The 21,509-nt window shown below is 39.1% G+C and overlaps 1 protein-coding gene and 1 long non-coding RNA gene across 3 annotated transcripts; one reads left to right on the top strand and one right to left on the bottom strand.

Moving 5' to 3' along the window:
• Positions 1-8,241: 8,241 nt before the first annotated feature.
• LOC145167169 (uncharacterized) lies at positions 8,242-13,932 on the bottom strand. 2 transcript variants are annotated; one of them, XR_013740981.1, is made up of 4 exons: positions 13,562-13,931; positions 13,089-13,183; positions 12,541-13,011; positions 8,242-8,256 (listed from the first exon to the last, which is right to left on the bottom strand). It is a non-coding gene; the product is annotated as an uncharacterized LOC145167169 (long non-coding RNA). The 2 variants fall into 2 exon arrangements; XR_013740978.1 differs by having other exon boundaries at positions 12,541-13,183; positions 13,562-13,932.
• Positions 13,933-14,219: 287 nt separating this feature from the next.
• On the top strand, positions 14,220-15,595 carry LOC145130527 (uncharacterized). Its single transcript, XM_079065313.1, has 2 exons — positions 14,220-14,966; positions 15,026-15,595. Exons 1-2 carry the CDS (start codon positions 14,220-14,222, stop codon positions 15,593-15,595), a joined length of 1,317 nt encoding a protein of 438 aa, XP_078921439.1.
• The last annotated feature ends 5,914 nt before the right edge of the window (positions 15,596-21,509 follow it).

Below are 21,509 nucleotides of genomic sequence, written 5' to 3'. Positions count from 1 at the left end.
AAAATTTCCAACTTCTTTGTAATTTTCGAAAACGGAAAATTTTCATTTTCCGTGAAAATTTTAGAAAAATAGACGAACAAAACGCGTTTTCAAAATTCTCATTTTTCTTGGAAATTTTTTTCGAAAAACAGCCCTGATGCGACATCGTCTCCCACCACCTGCTCTGAGAGTGTGATTCTACGCCGGAGAGGATCTGCGGGGTCACAACAGATAAGGTCGTTAGAGCCGCCCGAGGGACTGTGCCCCGGGAGCGGACTCCGACGACCAAGTTAGATCAACTTGATGGATGATATGGTTCTCCATAGCTGGAGAGAACCATCTTGGTGCTAGGGGTAGTGTATGGTGGCTGACGACGGAGGGTAGCGGCTGAGCCAGCCGGCCGGAGTCTAGGGTGGCGGCTGAGCCAATGGGAAGATCCCTCTCCATGGAGGAGATACTGCTCACTTTATAGGGGACAATTAGGTCAAGGATAATTAGGTCAGGCCTTGAGAAAGCCCAATTCAGGCCCAACTAGCGAGGAGCTAGGCAAGGCCGCCCGGAGGCGTCGGGCGGGGCCGGCGGCGTGCCCCAGGCAAGGCTGGCGGGTGCGCACCAAGGAAGGCTGGCAGGGGAGCGTCATATCGGGCCGACAGGAGAGTCCTAGGAAAGGCTGGAAAGGGAGCGCCAGGCAAGGCTGGAAAGGGAGCGCCAGGCAAGGCTGGCAAGGGAGTCCCCAGCAAGGCTGGCAAGGGAGCGCCAGGTAAGGTTGGCGAACCAAAGCTGTCTAGGCCATGCTAATGGACCATATATCATCAAGTCCCCCCAGTCCGATGTTATCGGTACGCGGCCAATGACATTGGACTGGACTCAGTCATATAAACCATGTGTCATCAAGTCCCCCTAGTCCGATGTGATTGGATTGATGACAATCGGATCGGACTAGACAAAACACCAATATATCAAAGAATGAAAAGAAACAACTGAACCTTTCCAAAAGAAACGAGAGTCATGATGATACGCAATGAGCCAAGCATGGGTTGGTTAATGATTTTTCCTTGTCAAGAGTATGATCCGGTCAGTGGGATGCAACGTAGCTGTTGTTGCGATGTTATGTAGAGAAAGGTTGCTGCTAATGTTACGCGGAGCAGGGCTGTTATGCGAAAATTATGTCGATAAGGCAGTCGGGACAAGGTAGCTATGAAGCGTAAGCTCACCATTCAATCCCTAAGACTGTTTTCCGACGCAATCGCTATTGTGGTCACACGCAGATAGAATGTCACCGATAACCATCTGCATAATCTGCTTTACATACATCGATGACCGTCCTAAAGGTGTTTCCTGCTTGGGCTATACCTAGCTGGATTCCCCCCAGTCTGATGTGGGTAGCGTAGGTAGCCGGATCAGACTATAACGAATAAGGCAAGGTCGCTATGTCAATGCACGATGAAGTAGCAAAACTCTTTGTACGAGATGGATGTTGTCAAACCGATAAGTCGTAAGGTTGTTGACCGTATAATAGGTGGTAGAGGTTCCGAGAGCTGGGCGATTAGGTTGCTAGCGAGGGTCACGGAGTGAGACTATTGCCGATAGCCAGACAATAGAATTGTTGAGGGATAGGCAGTGAGGCTATTTGTAGGAAATATGCAACGAGATTGTTGCCGAGAGCCAGGCAACATAGATGTTGAGGGATACGTGGCGAGGCTACAAGTTAGGATTGCAAAACAAGACCATTGCCGAGAGCCAGGAAATAGAGATGCTGAGGGATACGTCACGAGGCTACATGCAGGGGTTACACGACAAGACCATTTTCGAGGGCACAGTAGTTGAGATGTTGAGGTATAAGCAGCGAGGCCATAGGTAGGGAATGCGCAACAAGGCCATCGTTGGGGTCCAGGCAACATAGATGCTGAAGGGTTGTAGGTAGTAGGGATGCTGTCGTGATAAGCATCTTGCTGGAGAGTAACCTTGCTATAGCAGGCTGTAATGTGGAGAACACTTCATCAATCGTTCGAGCACAAGATGAAAGGTCCAGTATGCTCAATAGTCATATTAAAGTGATATTGCTAAATAACATATGATACTAATGGGTCACACTAACAACAACTTGATACAATTGATTATTTATTAGAAATTGATTTTAATAAATATTCAATAAAACTCTTATAATTAAATTGGAAATTATTTATTTCATGGAAATAATAAATTTCATTAGCAAGTAACTTAATATATAACATATGGTATGATTTATAAGTCATGTACAAACTTTTGGACTAGTTGAATCATTTTGTCATTTTCCTAAAAGACAAGGTTTATATTTTATAAAAGAGTTTATAAAAGTTTGACTTTCTTTATTCTTCTTTATGCAATTTTCAAGATATGCATAAAAAGAAGAAGTGTATGACTTGTCTAATCATGCTTTAAAGGCATGGGAGACATGCTTATGATAAGGAGACAATTTTGTCTAAAGTTGAAGGAACCAATGGTTAATAACTTCACTTTTAGGCACTATAAATATGAGGCTTCCACTCTTGAAGTTTTTTCCTCATTCTTTCTTCCAATGGTCAAGAGCTCCATGGGAGACTCTCCATCTCTTCTTTGCTTTGAGTTATTGAAGATTACTTGCATATCTTTTGCTCTCTTGAAGTTCATATTGGTTATGAACTTCAAGCTTAAGAGTTTAAGAGTTTTGGACTAGCATCTATATCAAGTTGAGTCATTGTTGGTGTCTCAAAGGTTCCACATTCTTCATCAACATCCAAGCCTCCCAAGAGGACCCAAAGAACTACAAAGGTAGTTCTTTCTTCACCTCTTCTTTGGTTGGTGTTTTAATCTTTCTATAATTTGCAAGAATATCCTTGGTGGGTATAAAATGTTTATGTTATTTCAAAATTAAAGTCTTCCGTTGCCATATTTTTCTAGTTTATGAAGCTATTTTTGAACTAAAACCCAACACAAGAGAACCATAATGATTGTGAGAGAGGAAACACCAAGAGAGCTGTGTTAGGCGTGGAATAGGCTTGTGATGCGCGACTTATGGTGCGCGACAATGCGGGACTTATGTTGCGCGGCTTAGAATAATATCTTGGGCTTAGCAGTTAGCGATCATGGAGATGTCATGCGGGAGAGCATTGCGTGGAACAGATCGGGCTTAGCTACCAACGATCGTAGATACATCACGCGGGAGAGCATCACGTCGGATCATGTAGGTAAAGGTTGCGAGCCTTTAAACCTCGTTGACGGAGCATGCCGCTGATGGGGTCATGCTGAGAAGCCAGGCGACTAAAGGCAATGGTGTTAAACCTCGCATGCTGAGCTTGGCGCTATAATGGAGTAGGGATGAGAAGACAGGCGAATCAAGGCAAGGGTAGTGAACCTCGCATGCGGAGCTTGCCGCTATAATGGATTCGGGCTGAGAAGCCAGGCGACTAAAGGCAAGGGTGTTGAACATCGCATGCGGAGCTTGCCATTATAATGGAGTCGGGCTGAGATGTCAGGCGACTCAAGGAAAGGGTGTTGAACCTCGCATGCGGAGCTTGCCGCTATAATGGAGTCGGGCTGAGAATTCAGGCGACTCAAGGCAAGGGTACTGAACCTCGCATGCGGAGCTTGCCGCTATAATGGAGTCGGGCTGAGATGTCAGGCGACTTAAGGCAAGGGTACTGAACCTCGCATGTGGAGCTTGCCGCTATAATGGAGTCAGGCTGAGAAGTCAGACGACTCAAGGCAAGGATGTTGAACCTTGCACAATTGGGCGCAACATCATGCAATCTTTTGTGTCTGGACTGGGTGATCAGTTCGGGTTGAAGTGTAATGGCACTTGATGCTTTGCTGCATCATTAGTTGTAGTGGCTATTGGTGTCTCGCTGTCTTGGCTGTCTGCCGAGGGCTATGCGACGATGCTACTAAGATCTGGATAGTGTAGATGTTGTCAAGTGGTGCATACTAAGACTGCTGTCGAGAGCTGGTCAACGGGGCCGCTGAGACTGAGCATCGAGCTGCTAGCGATAGATGAGCAGCACGAACACTGAGAGTTGGGCAACGAGACTACCGAGGGTTGAACCACGAGGCTGTTCTTTCGATCCAGAATATTAATGTCACCTTGGGAATGCACTATCATGCATAGCATCAACTATTTATGTATTTTAACTCTGCGCCTTCTGAATAAAAATCACTTCTGCATAGTGTCGTACTAACCCTTCTCCCCTCCCCCTTCTATTTTTTCCTTAGAGGAGGTGGAGAAAGGGAAATATGGATGTATAGCTGCTGAAAGCTGAGATACATAGCCGCCGGAAAGAGCTAGGCGATGCAAGCGCTGACAAGAGCTGGGCAGAGCGGCTACCAAGAGTTGGGCAACGCGACTGCGGGATGTCGGCCAACACGACTGATGAGAGCTGAGTAGCGAGACTGCATGAAGCTGGTCAACGTGGCTCCTGATAGCCAAGTATCGCAGTTGCCGAGGGTTATTTCGAAATGCTTTACTAATAGTAGTAGTAGCAATGTACTACTTACTCTTCTCCCTCCCTCCTTTTTTTTTTGAAACGCTGAGTGGTCTGGATCGTAATACGTATTTTAAAACGTATTTTGTTGAGCGGGGTTTGCGGTGCATGAGTGTTAAACAACTTATTTTGTTTTGCTAGGGTGGCCCATTTTAAGATTGTAGAGGTTGCCCATGACATATCCAATACAACTTAAGCCCAAAATAATATATATTAGCCCACTTATCATAGGAGGGGCCCAAAAGAAATTGTTGGAGCCCAAGGTTGTTCGCCCTCACTTGTATAATTATAAGCCATGGTCTAATTCTTTTTTTTTTATTTTGGGTTGACTCTAAACACGTCTTCTATTGCTCTTTTGCTTTTATGTAGACAGTTAAGTACCTAACACATGGCCCAACATGCTTCTATTTTCTTTGTTAGTGAGTCGAATGCATACCAAAATAGATATCTCTGTTCTCTTTTGTTTTTTTTTTTTGGTTTTTTTTGTTTTTTTGCAACAACCCAACATTATGGAGGAATAATCTTGAAGGAAGCCCAAAATAAATATAAGAATCCAAATTATCAACCCATTTATTCATTAATTGTCCCAGCTGAAAAACAATACTCCATGCCCGAGTTGTGAGCCCAATCAGAGATAATCAGCCTAATATAAAATTGCTGGAGCCTTCATGCGAGATGTGGGCTAGTGCCCTAATTTCTTTTGTCATTTATGTCAAACGATGGGGCCGTTATGCGCTCACTGAACACGAAGATGAAAGGTCGCATCGGACCTTAGGCCGATGGATTGACGGCGATAATGGTGGAGCAACAGTCTGAAATCGGTTGTGCAAGGAAATCAGAGCTTTACTTGAGCAGTAGGGTCCACCGGCGACGCTAGCTAGTTGCGTCAAGTGGCACCGATCGGTGACTAGAGGTGATTCGGTGGTGTCTTAGCTCCTGCGAGCGGCTATTGATTGAACACGGGGGCGTGGCGGTTACAGACCTACGAAGGCTTTGGTGGTTCCCTCTATGAGAATCGCCGACTGGGGAAGGAGGTCGGAATATTAACCGTCATTGTCGGCGGCGCTAATTTGCTACGTCGTTTGGTAGTGAGTCTTTACTATAGGTTTGCAGGTACTGAAGTGTGTTGATCGGAGAAAAGCAGTCGACTGGCGGTAGTTTGGTCCCAGCTATTGGCAGTGGATCGATAAACTGAGGTCGGTAATGAGACGAGGTCAATGTTGGAGCTATTTCGCCTAGTTGTTGTTTGATATCTCGGAGGTTGATGTTTGCTATCGTCAAAGCTGTTGTGGTCAACGGGTAATCTGGGAATTGCTCGCTGGAAGTCATTGTTTGTAATAGGAAAATTAGAGTAGCGTTTTGCCGGTGATGCTGGCTTGTTAGGTCTACACTTGGAGGTGGCCAGTGGTTATAAGAGGTTCAATGTTCGTGGAGAAGGATCACCACCGTCGCTGGACTGTTTGAAGATGTTGTTGTTGCCGGCTGGAAGTGACTGGCGATCCGGTTGGCAGTGGCCACTGGCAGAGGTCGCTTCATCCAAGGAGTCGAACAACAAGCTGAGAGCGACTGAAGGTGATATGGTTTTCACCGCCAGTGAGGTGATTCTGAAGGCTGCTAAGGGCCTTATTTTGTCTTTTCCGTAGGTTTTTAAGCCATATGTACTGTGTAGATGGTCGGATAGCTCCTCCCCCTCCGGATATATGAATATATGGATATGTTTGGATAGGGTTCTGCTATTCAGAAATAGACGAGCTATTTCAACAAAAGAAGATTGAGATCAACTCAAATCTTAAACACTCAATTTTAGCTTGTTTATTTCATATGGACAAATGCCCTATTTATAGGCTGTAATCGTTTGATTGCAATATGACAAACATATTTACAATATAGCCCCCTAGACTATTGAGGGACTAACACTTTATGTTACATCACAATAATACAATAGACATACAATAATTATAAAAGACAAAACCTAAATAATTACAACTCCTTTCTATATTGAAAGGCCACATGTCTTCAATAATGTGTCTAATGGTCCCCTTTTTCTCGAGCTTTCTAAAAACTCGTATGACTCATACTTTTAGATATTTTAGCTGGATGCACTATGTGGATGTGATGTTTGACTTGTCTTTTCCTGTCATGAATTATTTTTTGAATTGTGGTGTACACAGGACACACCATCTCTCCCCCTATTGCTTGTCAGCTTGAGAGTGACAACAATTCGTTACATATTTTGGATGATTTGTCGTAAATATGAGCTGTAAAGATTTTCTCTGTGCATATACACTTGGTTTTTATTTTTATTTATTATTTATTATTATTTTTTTGAAAACCATTAACTAAAATGGTAACACTATTGGGCAAAAATAACTTTCACTAGTGTTTTGAAATGTACAAGAATTACAACACAAGTTAAAGAAATTTGTACATTTAGATGCATTATTGAAATAAACGTTTGATAATATGTGAACTGAAAAATGGTAAAAATTCATTAAAGCTTCCTTTCATCTCAAATTTGAATATAACCATCAAAATATGAACAAAAATAGATTTGAACGATTTCTTTCAAACATGTTTAAAATGAACAAAAATGTCAGCAGATCCAAGGATCTGAGCTGAGAATATATATATATATATATATATATATATATATATATATATATATATATATATATATAAACACTCAAATGAAGAGTAAGTTTCCCAAAAATTTGAGAAGGTAAAAAATTTATAGAAACTTATTTTTTCTCCAAGCTTCTAAACAACTTGAGTAAACTTATATACAAAAAGTCATAAACATGAGATTTTCTGGATAATGTATGGACTGAAAGTGGGGTAAGACCCATCAAAACTTCTCCTTCATTCTTTTTTTTTTTGAAGGTTTTGTAAAACGTACAAGCCATATAGTTGTGTGTAGAAATAGTTGTTGCAGTGGGTAAAAATGTATACGAAAATGCACAACTAGGGGAGAGTTTTTTGATAATGTATGAACAAAAGATAGGGTAAAACTCATAGGGAACTTCTTTTCTCCTCTAACTTACTTAAAAAAACCCCAAAATATAAACAAAAACGGATCTAACAAGGTTTTCTTCTGATAAAATTTTATTTTCTCTTCAGCTTGTTCAACAAGACATCAGAACACGAACAAGAAACAGATCTGAAAATTTTTCGTTTTCCTTCTCTAAGTTTTTTAAGAAAACACTAAATATATCACTTCAAAGAAGTCTTGCAAAGAAAATCATAAACTGAAGGTGATTTCTTTATAACATAAACTGAAAATAAAGTAAATATTGACCAAAATGTTCTTCAACTCTCAAGTTGCTTGCATAAAACACCAAAATATGAACAAAGATGGAGAAAAGCTCGTAAAATCCTCTTTTCTCCCTGAAAATATAAGTAAAAACGGGTCTGAGCTGGTGTTTTTAAACTTGAGAGGTGATTAAGTGAACAAAAACGTTAAGATCAAAAGATCTGAGCTAAAAATGAAGTAGATCTACAGACCTGAACAAAAAGTGCATCAGATTGAAAGATCTGAAACGTAGCTAATCAGATCTGGACATCTATTGGCAAGAGCCAAGCGGATCTGAACAAATGATGGTAGATATGAAAAGATCTGAGCAAACCTAAGCTGAAACGCAACAGATCTGAACAGATCTAGGCAAGAACGAGCCTGAAACCAAGCTAGATGGTGGCTGCTCGTTCAAGTATGGGATGGAGCCAAATGATGCGACATCATCTCCGACCACCTGCTCTGAGAGTGTGCTTCTACGCCGGAGAGGATCTGCGAGATCACAACAGACAAGGCCGTTAGAGCCGCCCCAGAGACTGTGCCGCGGGAGCGGACTCCGACGACTAAGTTAGATCAGCTTGATGGATGCGATGGTTCTCCATAGCTGGAGCGAACCATATTGGTGCTAGGGGTAGTGTATGGTAGCTGGCGGCGGAGGGTAGCGGCTGCGCCACCCGGCCGGAGTCTAGGGTGGCGGTTGAGCCAAGGGGAAGATCCCTCTCCAGGGAGGAGATATTGTTCACTTTATAGGGGACAATTAGTTCAAGGGTAATTAGGGCAGACCTTGCGCGAGCCCAATTCAGGCCCAGCTAGCGAGGAGCTGGGCAAGGCCGCCCGGAGGCGCTGGACGGGGCTGGCGGGCGGGCGCGCACCAAGGAAGGTTGGCAAGGGAGTGTTGGATTAGATGTCTAAGCCCATAACTATTATTGGTATGTACTTGACCCGAGAGTAGCATGGTCCATTTGTGTTGCATATCATCAAGACAATTTGTTAGGATAGACTCTTGAGAGAAGGATTTATATATGATTTATTAATATATTATAAGTTATAATATATTAATATGAAATCATATGTTTTAATTAGTATTCATCAAGAATTAATTTGAAATTAATTTAGTGATCAAAAGAGACTAATTAAATCTGTGGGGACTAATTATGGTAATTAGTTATATTTATATGTGTTGGGCTTATGATCCATGTTGGAACAAGTTTATGTATGGATACATAAAGAGTTGGGCCACATGAACCATGGATCATAACACCCATGGGTATGAGTTCGGGTTAACCCATGACGTTTGGAATTCCACATATAAATATGTTACTTCATAGCCAAAATCACCACTAATGTATTCTTGGAGAATATGGACGGTTTTGGTGTGTATGAATTCTCTCTCAAGTTTCATCCTTTGTCCATGATGTGTTGTGACTTAATTTGAGGCTTCCACACTATTGGGGCTAAGCTCTTAAGGCCAAATACATCAAGACTTCAAGCTACATGAAAGGTATGTTACCCTAACTAGTATCTTATATGGTTTATGCCAAATGCATGCTAGTTATAGGTTTAATGCCTTGGAAACCATTTGCATGTATAATTAGTGAAAACATGGATCTAAGGTTTTTAGGGTTGTATGTACACCATAGGATGTTGTAGTATACTAAAACACATCAGTGGTATCAGAGCCAAGGCTTGTTTTCAATTATACTTGATGCAAATTGCTGAAAAAATCGATTTTCTGGCTGTCTGGACAGTGGACTCGCTGAGTCCACTGATAGACTCGTCGAGTAGCATGCATTTTGCCTTGGACTCGCCGATTCCATTGATGGACTCGCCGAGTCCAAGTACAAATCTGACTAACTCGCCAAGTTAGTTCATGTACTCGACGATTTGGTGCTCCAGAGTGCAGTTTTTCGACTTTTAAGCCTGGAATTGGAGTAGGAACATTACCTTAAGTTGTTTTTGAACTTATAAACCTGTTTTTTGATGTGGTAATATTCATGCTAATCCAATTCAAAAGATAATTGTCATAATTTCAAGATTTGTATTAGTTTATATGTTTATGCTAATTTCTTGAAGATTGATGATATGAATTATCTTGTTCTTATGAGTTAGTTTAGATTAATAGAAAAATTATGTGATAATTTGTTTTCGATCCAAATTGATCTAAAAGTTGTTCATAATATGTGTTTTTGTAACTTGTCCTCAAGTTATATGAAAAGTCTCATTTATGATTTTTAAAACTCATAAGATTTCCATAAGTTATGAAAATGAAGAGTCTCATTTTTTAAATGTTTTAAAGTCTTCCATAACTTGTCCTCAAGTTATGGAACTTGAAGAGTTTTTTCATTAAAACTACTTTAAACTCATATGTTATGGAAACCAAAAGTTTTTTGAATTGTTCAAAACTTTCCCTCAAGTTTTGGAATTTGTAAAGTTTCCCCCCATGAATACTTTAATTCCAAGTTAAACCCTTAGAATTTTAAAAGTTAAAATTCAACCCTTATACTATTATAATATTAATAGTTAATATATATATATATATATATATATATATATATATATATATATATATATATATATATAAGAACAAAGTCAGTGTTACCGTTAGTAGGCCTCATTCACGAAGCCGGTCTATAAGGGGGGTATAAGGTTACTACCTATAAAATGGCAGTTTAATGGGTGTCCACTCTCACCCACCGCTTCCTTGACTGGTGGATGGTCGTTAGCCGAACGGGTTTGACAAGACATTAATTCTCCTTTCATTAAAAGTATAATGATAAATATAAAGTAACTAAACCTTATTAAATTCTCAATCTTAGTTACTTTAGGAAAATGTGAATTTGGTGCTAACCCATGAAATTATACTTTATACCTTACCAAGTCGTTGGTGGAGCGTGTGTGGGTAACTGACACACTAACATGGACTAGTAAGAGTGTCAAAGGGTAAATTAATGTTTATCATAGATTGGTGGAGCGCGTGTGGGTAACCGGCACATCGATTAGGTGATAAAAATTAAGGGTACCAAGTTAATTTGCATGGTTATTCACACCTTGTTTGTGATCCTTGGCATCCCAGTCACAAACTTGAGAGGGCACAATCGAGATTTAAACATGTCATTGAAAAGTTCAATGAATCTCAAAGGATCTACGAGTTTCAATTCACTTAAGACCTAAAATTATTTTTCGTTTTTCGTGGTGGAAATTGGTAATCGTCATTTACCTACCTTCAAATATTTTGTAGCTTGGATTACGACATCCCTCTTCCAAGTTATAAAATATTGTGTTGGGTCCTAGCCTTAATATTTCATATTGGGTGTTATATTAAGGACTTAGATCAACTAACTTGAATTTCTACCACATAGGTGTCTAGTTCAGACAACTATGATCTTCCCAAATCTCTTGGAACAAGCTTTCTCCATCTCCTCCAATAATTCTCCCTAACCCATAAGTTTAAAGACTTGAATAGTTCAAGGTCGCTCAAGCCCTATTGGCAAGTGTATGTGCACTCACATCTTGGAGATGAAGTCACATATTGACAGGCTGGGAGAGTTGGGTGTCAGAGTCCCAGGCAAGGCTGGCAAGGGAGCGCCAGGAAAGGCTGGCTAGGGAGTCCCCATCAAGGCTGGCAAAGGAGTGCCAGGCAAGGCTGGCACGCCAGAGCTGTCTAGGCCATGCTAATGGACCATTTATTATCAGACCCATTTTTTCCGCAACTAATCGCAACCTTAGGTTGCGTTTAGCTACGGAAAAATAGTTTTCATTTTCTGTTTTTCGTTTTCCCTTTTCAATTTTCGTTTTTCATTTTCAGTTTTCATTGGAAAATTTAGAAAACACGTTTAGTTAAAACTTATTCGTTTTTTATTTTCAATTTTAGAAAATGAGAAAACGTGTTTAGATGTGTATTTTTCTATCAGTTTTCATTTTTAGAAAAAAAAGGTAGCGGTGGTAGGGTGGGGATGGGGACGGTGGCGGTAGTGGGACAACAGCGGGGAGGGGGGGGGGGGCAGTGTTGGTGTCGATGATGGCGACTGTGGTGGTGGTGGTGGCGGTGGCAGCGAGGGGTGGCGGAGGTGGTGATGATGACAGGCGGTGGTGGTGGCGGCGGCAATTGTGGTGGTGGTGATTGCAGCGGTGGTGCTGGTGATGGGGTAGTGGTGGTGGTGATGGTAGGTTGGTGATTGTGGTAGTGGTGTTGTGTAGGTGTGTGTTTGTGTTTGTGGGGGTGGGGTGGGGTGGATGTGGGTGTGAGTTTGTGGGGGTGGGTGTGTGTTTGTAGGGGTGGGGGTGTGTGTGTGTGTTTGTGGGGGTTGGTGTGTGTGTGTGTGTGTGTTTGTAGAGGTGTGGGTGTGGGTGGGTGTTTGTTTGTAGGGGTGTGTGTATGTGTGTTTGTGGGGGTTGGTGGGTGTGTATGTGTGTGTGTGTTTGTGTGTGTGTGTGGGGGGGGGGGGGGGTTGGGGGTTGGTCTGTCATGTGTGTGTGTATATTTGTGGGGGTGGGGTGGGGTGGGCTTTGGAGAGAGTGTGAATAGGTAGGGGTATGGTGGGTTGGAGGTGTTAAGGCGAGAGTAGGTAGAGGTGGATGGGGTGAGAGTGGGTGTGTGTTTATATTTTAGAAAATTTTTGGAATTATAAATATGGAAAACCATGATCATCGGTTTTCCAAAAATTTCCAAATTCTTTGTAATTTTAGAAAACGGAAAATTTTCATTTTCCGTGAAAATTTTAGAAAAATAAAAACGGTATATTTTTCCGCAATTAAACGCACCCTTAATATTCTTACCTTGTTACGTTTGAGCATTACACTTTTATTCATTGCTTTCATCACAAAGAACTCTCCAGTTTCACATAATTCAACCAAATGAACACTTCCTGTATCAGAGGATCATAGAGGCTTTATGGGCTTAAATAAATAAATAAATAAATAAATAAATAAAAAGTTTATGTTTATATAAGCATAAATCTAATCAAAAGAGAGAAGTAGCATGAATTTTCTTAAACGTCCATAACAGATGGATGCTTCAACATCTAATTTCAGAAACTGAAGTTAATATGCAGCGGCAACACAACATTGTATAAGTATGTACAAAATTCAATTCCATTCAGCCGGCTCATGGAATGGAATCTCACTTTCCAATTCCTTCTCCGTGCAAACGATAGCAAATCATTGATTGGGAAAACAAGAAATGAAGTCACTCACTTCTGATGTCTCTCTTTCGGTGGGAACTAAACAACATTACACATAATCCAAACCCTGTTTATAGATAGAATCACAGAACAATAGAAACACGCAATTTATTTGAGCAATAGCAAAGAAATAAGAGGGAAAACCTTGAAATCGATTTTGGTGCACCCTACCATCTCCATATAGGTCATCCCTCACCATCACCACCACCCTATACACAGAACCTGATTACCGAAATACCCTACATCATAAAAACATGTAAATGTTGAAAACTCCCTTATTCACGGTGATTCGTCTACCATATAGGCTAGTTATTGAGTTGAAATCAAATGAAAAAAGATAATAAACATAAGAATAGCTTCTATTAAGCATTTGACCCAACATCTTTTCCTCATTCCATACAAAAACATTTGTAGGTTTCTTAAGGCTTTCAAAATTAAGTAAAAACTAGTACAGAGTTCATAAATCCCTTATTCACAAGGATGTATCTACCGTTAAGCTATTAATCGGGTTCAATCAAATAAACTGAATGCCCGAATTCATAAATTAGAACAAAAAGGTAGGAGATTTAACAAAAACAGTGAAACACACAGTAAGAATTGAGTTGAGCAGGTTTGACCTTGGCGACTGAAGAAAATAGCGACCCAGTGATAGAGGTTATCGCTTTTGGGACTAGCGGAACAATCGACAGGTGGGTCGGTGTTTGAGCTCTGCTATCTCCTTCTGAATCCTCCTCCCGGACGATGTTAAAATTGTACGTGACGACCATGATCGTCCACCACTGAAGCTCCCACTTCCGTACCTGAAGTGGACGAAGCAGATGAACAAAAAGGAATAACACGAATCTTTGATTAATTAGGGCTCAATATATTTTTCCAAGGTTGGAATTTTCCTAGTGTAGATACACAAAGTTGAGGCCGATTCTATTGAAAGTACAACACCTTTATGCATCTAGTTTCTATGGATCGAAGTCTCCACGTTTTATGCTTTATTTACTTTATTTAGTATTTTGTTTATCTAGTCTTTTTGCAGTTTAGAAGTAGTGGTGGGTTATCCCATGTTCTGTGCTCCACGTTCCTTGTAATGTTTATAAGGCGTGTGATGCTTTTGTTTCTAGCAGTTAATAAAAGTAAGAAACACCCTTAGTGTGTGTTTTTCTATATGTGTCGTCTGTTTCCTGTGTGTCTTTGTTTTTCATAGTACATTCAAAAGAACTCTGTGTGAGTGTTGTTTAAGATCTTCAGCAGGTTAACAAAGTGGTATCAGAGCACCGGGTCATGGCTGAGATGCAGGTGGTTGGTGGTGTGAAGAAACTTAATCAAAACAACTACAATACTTGGTCTACCTGCATAATGTCGTATATGCAAGGCCAGGATCTTTGGGAAGTTGTAAAAGGAACAGAAATAAACCAACCAGAGGCTGAAGATAACAATGGTGTACTACGTAAATGGAAGATCAAGGCTGGAAAAGCAATGTTTGTGTTGAAGACGACTGTGGAAGAAGAAATGTTAGAACATATAAGAGATGCTGCAAATTCAAACGAAGCGTGGAAAACCTTGCTTAAGCTGTTCTCCAAGAAGAATGATACAAAGCTCCAAATGCTCGAGAATGATCTCTTGTCAATGTCTCAAAAGGAGTTGTCGATTCCTCAATACTTCCATAAAGTGAAGGCTACGTGCAGAGAGATTGGAGAATTAGATCCTTTGGCTCACATTGGTGAAACAAGGATGAAAAGGATCATTATACATGGTTTGAAACCAGAATTCCGGAGTTTTGTAGCAGCGATTCAAGGGTGGCCAATCCAACCCTCCTTAGTGGAGTTTGAAAATTTGTTGGCAGCACAAGAGACTCTAGCAAAGCAGATGGGAGGTGGTACCGATAAAACGCTGAAGAAGCTCTTTATGCTGAGAAAAGTCGAACAAAGTACAAGGGAGGTTCAAGTCAAAACTTTAAGAAAGATGAAGATAAGGCTAAGAGTTCCGACTCTCAAGGAAGGGGCCGTGATTCAAACAAAGGAGATAAGGGTAAGGGTCGCTATCACAACAAACGATCTTCTTTTAAATGCTATAATTGTGGAGGAAAGAATCATATAGCCCGAAATTGTCCTACAAAGCCGATAGAAGAAGGGAATACCGCAACTACTCAAGAAGAAGAGCCTTGGGACGCTGAAGCATTGATGGCTCAAGTTGGTGAAGATGATGTATTCAAAGCTACCACAACTGGTGAGAGCAACAAATTAGATGAATGGATTGTAGATTCGGGATGTTCTAACCACATGACAGGAGAAAAGAAAAGGTTACAAGATCCAGTTAAATATGAAGGAAGTAGGGTCGTGGTCATAGCCGACAATTCTAAACTCCCTATAGCTCATATAGGTGATGTTGTGTTTTCACCGGAAGAAAGTAATCATGAGCTTGCACTACCTGGAGTGTATCACGTTCCAGGAATGAGAAAGAATATGCTCTCAGTTTCCCAGTTAGCCTCTGCGGGACATCATGTGGTGTTTGGACCAGATGATGTCAAGATATATGAGAAGTTTGAAACTCCATATGTACCTGTGTTGAAGGGACATCGATCACAGTCTATATATGTCATGTCAGTAGAAACGACGTATGTAGAAAGAACTAGAAAGAACCAAACTAGTGAACTGTGACATATGCGAATGAGCCATGTAAGCTATGACAAGTTGGATATGATGATGAGAAAGAAACTTGTTACAAGGCTACCTCAGTTAGCAGTGAATAAAGAAACTATTTGTGCTGGGTGTCAATATGGAAAGGCTCACCAACAACCCTTTGAGAAGTCGAACTTTCAAGCTAAACAACCCTTAGAACTTATTCATTCAGATGTATTTGGGCCTGTGAAGCAACCATCAGTCAAAGGTTTAAGGTACATGGTAACTTTTATCGATGACTATTCAAGATTTTTATGGGTGTATTTCTTGAAAGAAAAGACAGAAGTATTCCAAAAGTTTAAGGAATTTAAAGAAGAAGCAGAAAAGGATTTGAAACATGTTGTAATGTGTTTACGTTCGGATAACGGGGGTGAGTACCTCTCAGATGAGTTCACTAACTACCTAAAGGAACACAAGATCAAAAGACAACTGACATGTCCAAACACACCCCAACAAAATGGGGTTTCTGAAAGAAAGAACAGGTACTTGGGTGAAATATGTAGAAGCATGTTGCATGATAAAAATGTACCCTGGAGGTTTTGGGCTGAGGCCATGCAAACAGCTGCGTATGTAATCAATCGAATTCCACAGCAAGGATTAAAGTTTGTGTCTCCTTTCGAATTACTTTGGAAGGTAAAACCCAATGTAAGCTACTTTCGAGTATTTGGGTGTGTATGCTATGTGTTCATACCTAACCACCTTCGTAGCAAGCTAGAAAAGAAAGCAATCCAGTGCATATTTGTAGGTTATGACAAAGAAAGGAAATGATGGAGATGCTGTGAACCAGAGTCTGGAAAATGCTATGTGTCACGCAATGTAGTGTTTGACGAGTTATCATCATGGTGGTCTTCGAACCAAGAAAAAATTCCAGACTCTAACAAGCTCAAGGAAGAAGTTGAGTCATCAAGTGTTGAACTTACCTTTGGTAATGGTCAGATTACAGTTGAAGGAGAAGAAACAGTTGTACATAGACAACAACCTTGGCAAACTGGAATGTTTCATTCCACTATTGGAAATGAAACATTAGATGAACCGGCTAATCCCAGAAGGTCATCTCGTGTGAGGAGGCCTAACCCCAAATATGCTAATGCTGCAATTGTGGTAGATGATGTAACTGAACCGGCAAACTATGAGCAAGCTTGTGTTAAAAGAGAATGGGTTTCAGCCATGAGAGAAGAATTTGAAGCTCTAAACAGAAACCAGACTTGGGAGTTGATTCCAAAGCCAAGTAATGCAAATCCAATTTCATGCAAGTGGGTATACAAAGTGAAACGAAAGGCAGATGGATCAATAGAACGATACAAGGCGAGACTGGTTGCACGGGGTTTTTCTCAAGAATATGGCCTTGATTATGAAGAAACTTTCAGTCCTGTTGCAAAATTAACAACAATGAAGGTCATCTTAGCCCTTGCATCAGTCAAGAAATGGAAGCTGTGGCAAATGGATGTCAGTAATGCATTTCTATATGGGGATTTAGATCGTGTTATATACATGGAACAACCGTTAGGATTTATGAGCAATGAATATCCTAACCATGTATGTAAGCTCAAGAAAGCTCTATATGGGCTGAAACAGTCACCAAGAGCATGGTTTGGAAAGATAGCATAATTTCTTGAACATAATGGGTATATAATCACTTTTGTTGATGCTAGTTTATTTGTGAAGAAAAAGGAAGACAAGGTGGCTATCGTGTTGGTGTATGTTGATGACCTCATCATAACAGGTGATCATGATGAGATGATACTTCAATTAAAAGAAAACCTTTGTGTTCGTTTTCATATGAAGGATCTTGGAAAGCTCAAACATTTTCTGGGTTTGGAATTGAGCTATGAGAGTAGAGGTATAATACTACACCAAAGGAAATACTCTTTTGATCTTTTAAAGAAGTTCGGAATGGAGGAGTGCAAGCCATCAATGATTCCAATCGATACAAATATAAAATTGAGGTTAGCTGTTGGAAGAGACCTTGAAGATCCAACGATGTATCGAAAGATTGTAGGTAGTTTAATCTACCTTACATTGACCAGACCAGATATATCCTTTACTATGGGTGTGCTAAGCCGTTTCATGCAGAATCCTAAAAAGCCTCACCTTGAAGCAGTTCGTCAAGTACTAAAATACATCAAGTCTACACTTAACTATGGAATTATGTTTAAAGCAGATAAGGATTTCATGTTACGTGGATACTGTGATGCAGATTATGCTGGGGATTCTGATACTCGAAGGTCTACCACCGGATACATCTTTATGTTGGGACAAAGTCCCATATCATGGATTAGTAAGAGACAACCAACAGTTTCTCTTTCAACCACAGAAGCTGAATATAGAGCTGCAACCATGGCAGCCCAAGAGTGTGTATGGCTCAAACAGCTTTTAGAGAATCTTAATCAAGAAGTCAACTACAGTATACCGCTGTACTGTGACAACCTCTCTTCAATTCACCTCACTCAAAACCCAACCTTTCATGCTAGAACTAAGCACATTGAAGTTCAGCATCATTTTATAAGAGAAAAGTTACTTCAAGGAGAAATTGATCTGAGATATATTGAAACTTCAAATCAGCTTGCAGATTGTCTTACAAAGAGCTTACCTGGTTTGAAGCTAGCTGAATTGTGTAACAAGATTGGAATGAAGGAAGTCGGTGTTGAGGGGGAGTATTGAAAGTACAACACCTTTATGCATCTGGTTTCTATGCATTGAAGTCTCCACGTTTTATGCTTTATTTACTTTATTTAGTATTTTGTTTATCTAGTCTTTTTGCAGTTTAGAAGTAGTGGTGGGTTATCCCATGTTCTGTGCTCCACGTTCCTTGTAATGTTTATAAGGCGTGTGATGCTTTTGTTTCCAGCAGTTAATAAAAGTAAGAAACACCCTTAGTGTGTGTTTTTCTATATGTGTCGTCTGTTTCCTGTGTGTCTTTGTTTTTCATAGTACATTCAAAAGAACTCTGTGTGAGTGTTGTTTAAGATCTCCAGCAGGTTAACAGATTCCACACCGATGAACAAAGAAGATAGAAGCGAAGTCATTGGATTGATAAAATGATTGTTCTTAAGAAGGAAACAATAATGAAGAGGTGGGATATAAGGCCGTAGGGAGTGGTCGTTGTTTCAAAAACCGGTTTTGCCGCATGGACATGGAACACCGCCCCGGCTACTGGCGGTTTAGGCTGCAGCTAAAAACTGCCGCGAATTCTGATTGGTTGGTGCTCTTTGACTGTCCTTGCGTTTGAAATTATTCTTTTTTTTTTAATTTACCTTACATATACTTATATTTTTTACAAAATACGTGACTAATTTATAGTTTTTTTTCAAGTTTTTAATCGTTTTTTTTTAAGTTGTAGGTTTTATGTTTCTAATTTGTTTTTCTAAATTTTTAGGTTTTTTTTAAGTTAAGCAATGTATGACATTTTTATTTTTAATTAATGAAATATTATTTTTTTTAAAATAAAGATTTTATCCATTAAAAAAAATAATAAAATAGACCCAAGTAATGCAATGTAATGTTTTTTTTTATTTTGAAGTATTGAAATAATTTTTTTTATTAAAAATGAAGTTTTATTTAATTAAATTATTAAAAAAAATGTGACACCACTCATTGGGTGTGGCAAGAAACCACACTTGTGTGGTAAAAAGTAATGTGGCGCACATTTGGCAGTGAAGGGAGTGGAGTTTCGGTGGCACCACTCCCTCCAGCCTAATCCGTAATCAGACACACCAATCCCATTTCTATTGGCTGCCGGTGAAATCAGGCGGTGAACAGACAATATTGTCAAAATTTATAAAGAGAAATTAAATCGGCTCCTACATTTTATTCCTGCTATCCTCCTACCCACACTAAAAGGTAACAAGTTGACTAAAATATTATCACTTACATTAAATATATCATTAAATGTGACACACGTCAACATTTGATATGGTAAGAATATAAGTAGAAATAAAATATAGGAAGATATTTAATTTTTTTTTCTCTCTCTCTCTCCATATATATATATATATATATATATATATATATATATATATATATATATATATATATATATAGGTTCAAATGAGAACCTTTAAAGGTTAAGAACCCTAAGAACCTCTAAAAAACATCACTTCATGTTTCTAACATAAACATCATCATACCATTCTTTCACCTGACTTCAAACATATCTTCATCTTTATTTCTTCCTTCATCAGAAAACATTCGCCATTTTCGCCGTCCTTACCATCGGGGACTTTTGTCCGGCGACTTTGTTGCCGCCACCATCGTCGTTGAGGACAGCCCAACGTCCATCTCCCCCCTCTTTCGTCGCTACCCTACTATCTCCACCTCCCTTCTTTGTAGTGATTCCAAATCTGAAAAATAAGGAGTTGCCACCACCACTGGCGACTGCAACACCACTGATGACCGTCGCTATCTTCTTTCACACCAGATATGGTCAAATCTGATGTAGATATGAGTATTTTGGTGCTACTTCACAAAGGATTTTGTTACTATTTCAGCATTTCGTCGTTAGATCCACATCAAATTTGTTCTCATATCGTTGATGTTGTAATCGGAGCATCACAACTCACAAATCGCAGTCATCATGGCAACCTACAGGTGTTAATCTACTCTCTAAACTCGGTTTTTTATCTGGTAGTTCCTCACCAACGAAATTCTCAGTTGGATCTACACCAGATCTGTTTCTGTCAAACTCACCTCCATCTGTTTTTCTTTGATCTATAGTCAAACACAACCTGATCGTTATCAGATCTAATATGTTTGTGCATTTTCATGTTAGATCTGGTGTTTGTGTGTGTGGTCTATTTCATGGTGGTCGGCAGCGGTTCCACCACCGCATCAGATCTGGTCTCCAATGATGGTGTTTACATAAGAAAGTTTTTCAAAAAAATGATGCACACAAGGTGCTTGATGAAATGCCTCAATGAAATAAGGTAAATTATTAAGTTGTGAATTCAACTGTGAATGTTACCGGTGATTTTTTTTAGAATTTAAACAGTAAATATGGTAAATTAAGATATGAATGAGTATATAAACTGTTAATTAAATGTCACATTATATATCTGGTAATATCTGATGTTTTATGGTGTTTATGGATTTGATGTATATGGTGCACACAAAGTTGTTAAGCTGTGAATGCGTTTTTTATGTATTAATTTGTGAATATGTAAGTTATAAATCTATGAATATGTATTTTTTGATGCATTAAAGTGTGAATTAGTGTCTAAAATATTGAATTAAGCTATGAACTAGTGTCTCAAATGCTGAATTAAACTGTAAATTTGTATAGTGCACACAATGTATCTGATGAATTTTGTATATTAAACTATGAATTGTGTATTTATTATTATTATTATTATTATATATATATATATATATATATATATATATATATATATATATATATATGAACAACCAAATTGTGTATTTATTATATTAACGTATAAATATAAGTTTTAATTTGAAAATATGGTTGTAAATATAAATTTTTTTTGTCTTAAATTGTGAATTTATTATATTAAGCTGTGAATTTTGTATATTAAACTGTGAATTGTTTCTTACGTTGTGAATTTTATTCACAACTTAATATATTAAATTCACAATTTAATACATATAAATGTCTTTATATAATAACGTATAAATATAAGTTTTAATTTGAAAATATGACTGTGAATATATATTTTTTTGTCTTAAATTGTGAATTTATTATATTAAACTGTGAATTTTGTATATTAAACTGTGAATTGTCTGTATTAAGAGTTTCAAATTGATATTATTGTTGTGAATTTATATTTTTTGTATTAAACTGTAAATTTACTGTAATAAACTGTGAATTTTACATATTAAGCTATGATTTTTGTATTTTAAAGACTAAACCGCACAAATGGTCATTGTGGTTTGTCGA

This window comes from Lactuca virosa, chromosome 1 (assembly GCF_052849685.1).
Source record: "Lactuca virosa cultivar CGN04683 chromosome 1, Lactuca_virosa_CGN04683_v6, whole genome shotgun sequence".
Lineage (NCBI taxonomy): Eukaryota > Viridiplantae > Streptophyta > Magnoliopsida > Asterales > Asteraceae > Lactuca > Lactuca virosa.
The sequence above is the reverse complement of the archived record's forward strand: the minus strand, read 5'-3'. Positions and strand labels throughout refer to the sequence as shown.

Bases quoted from the DNA above. Each gene is read 5' to 3' on its own strand.
- LOC145130527 (XM_079065313.1), top strand. From the start codon at position 14,220: ATGGCTGAGATGCAGGTGGTTGGTGGTGTGAAGAAACTTAATCAAAAC. The intron at 14,967-15,025 runs GTAAGGGTCGCT...TGTGGAGGAAAG, and splicing joins TTCAAACAAAGGAGATAAGG to AATCATATAGCCCGAAATTG.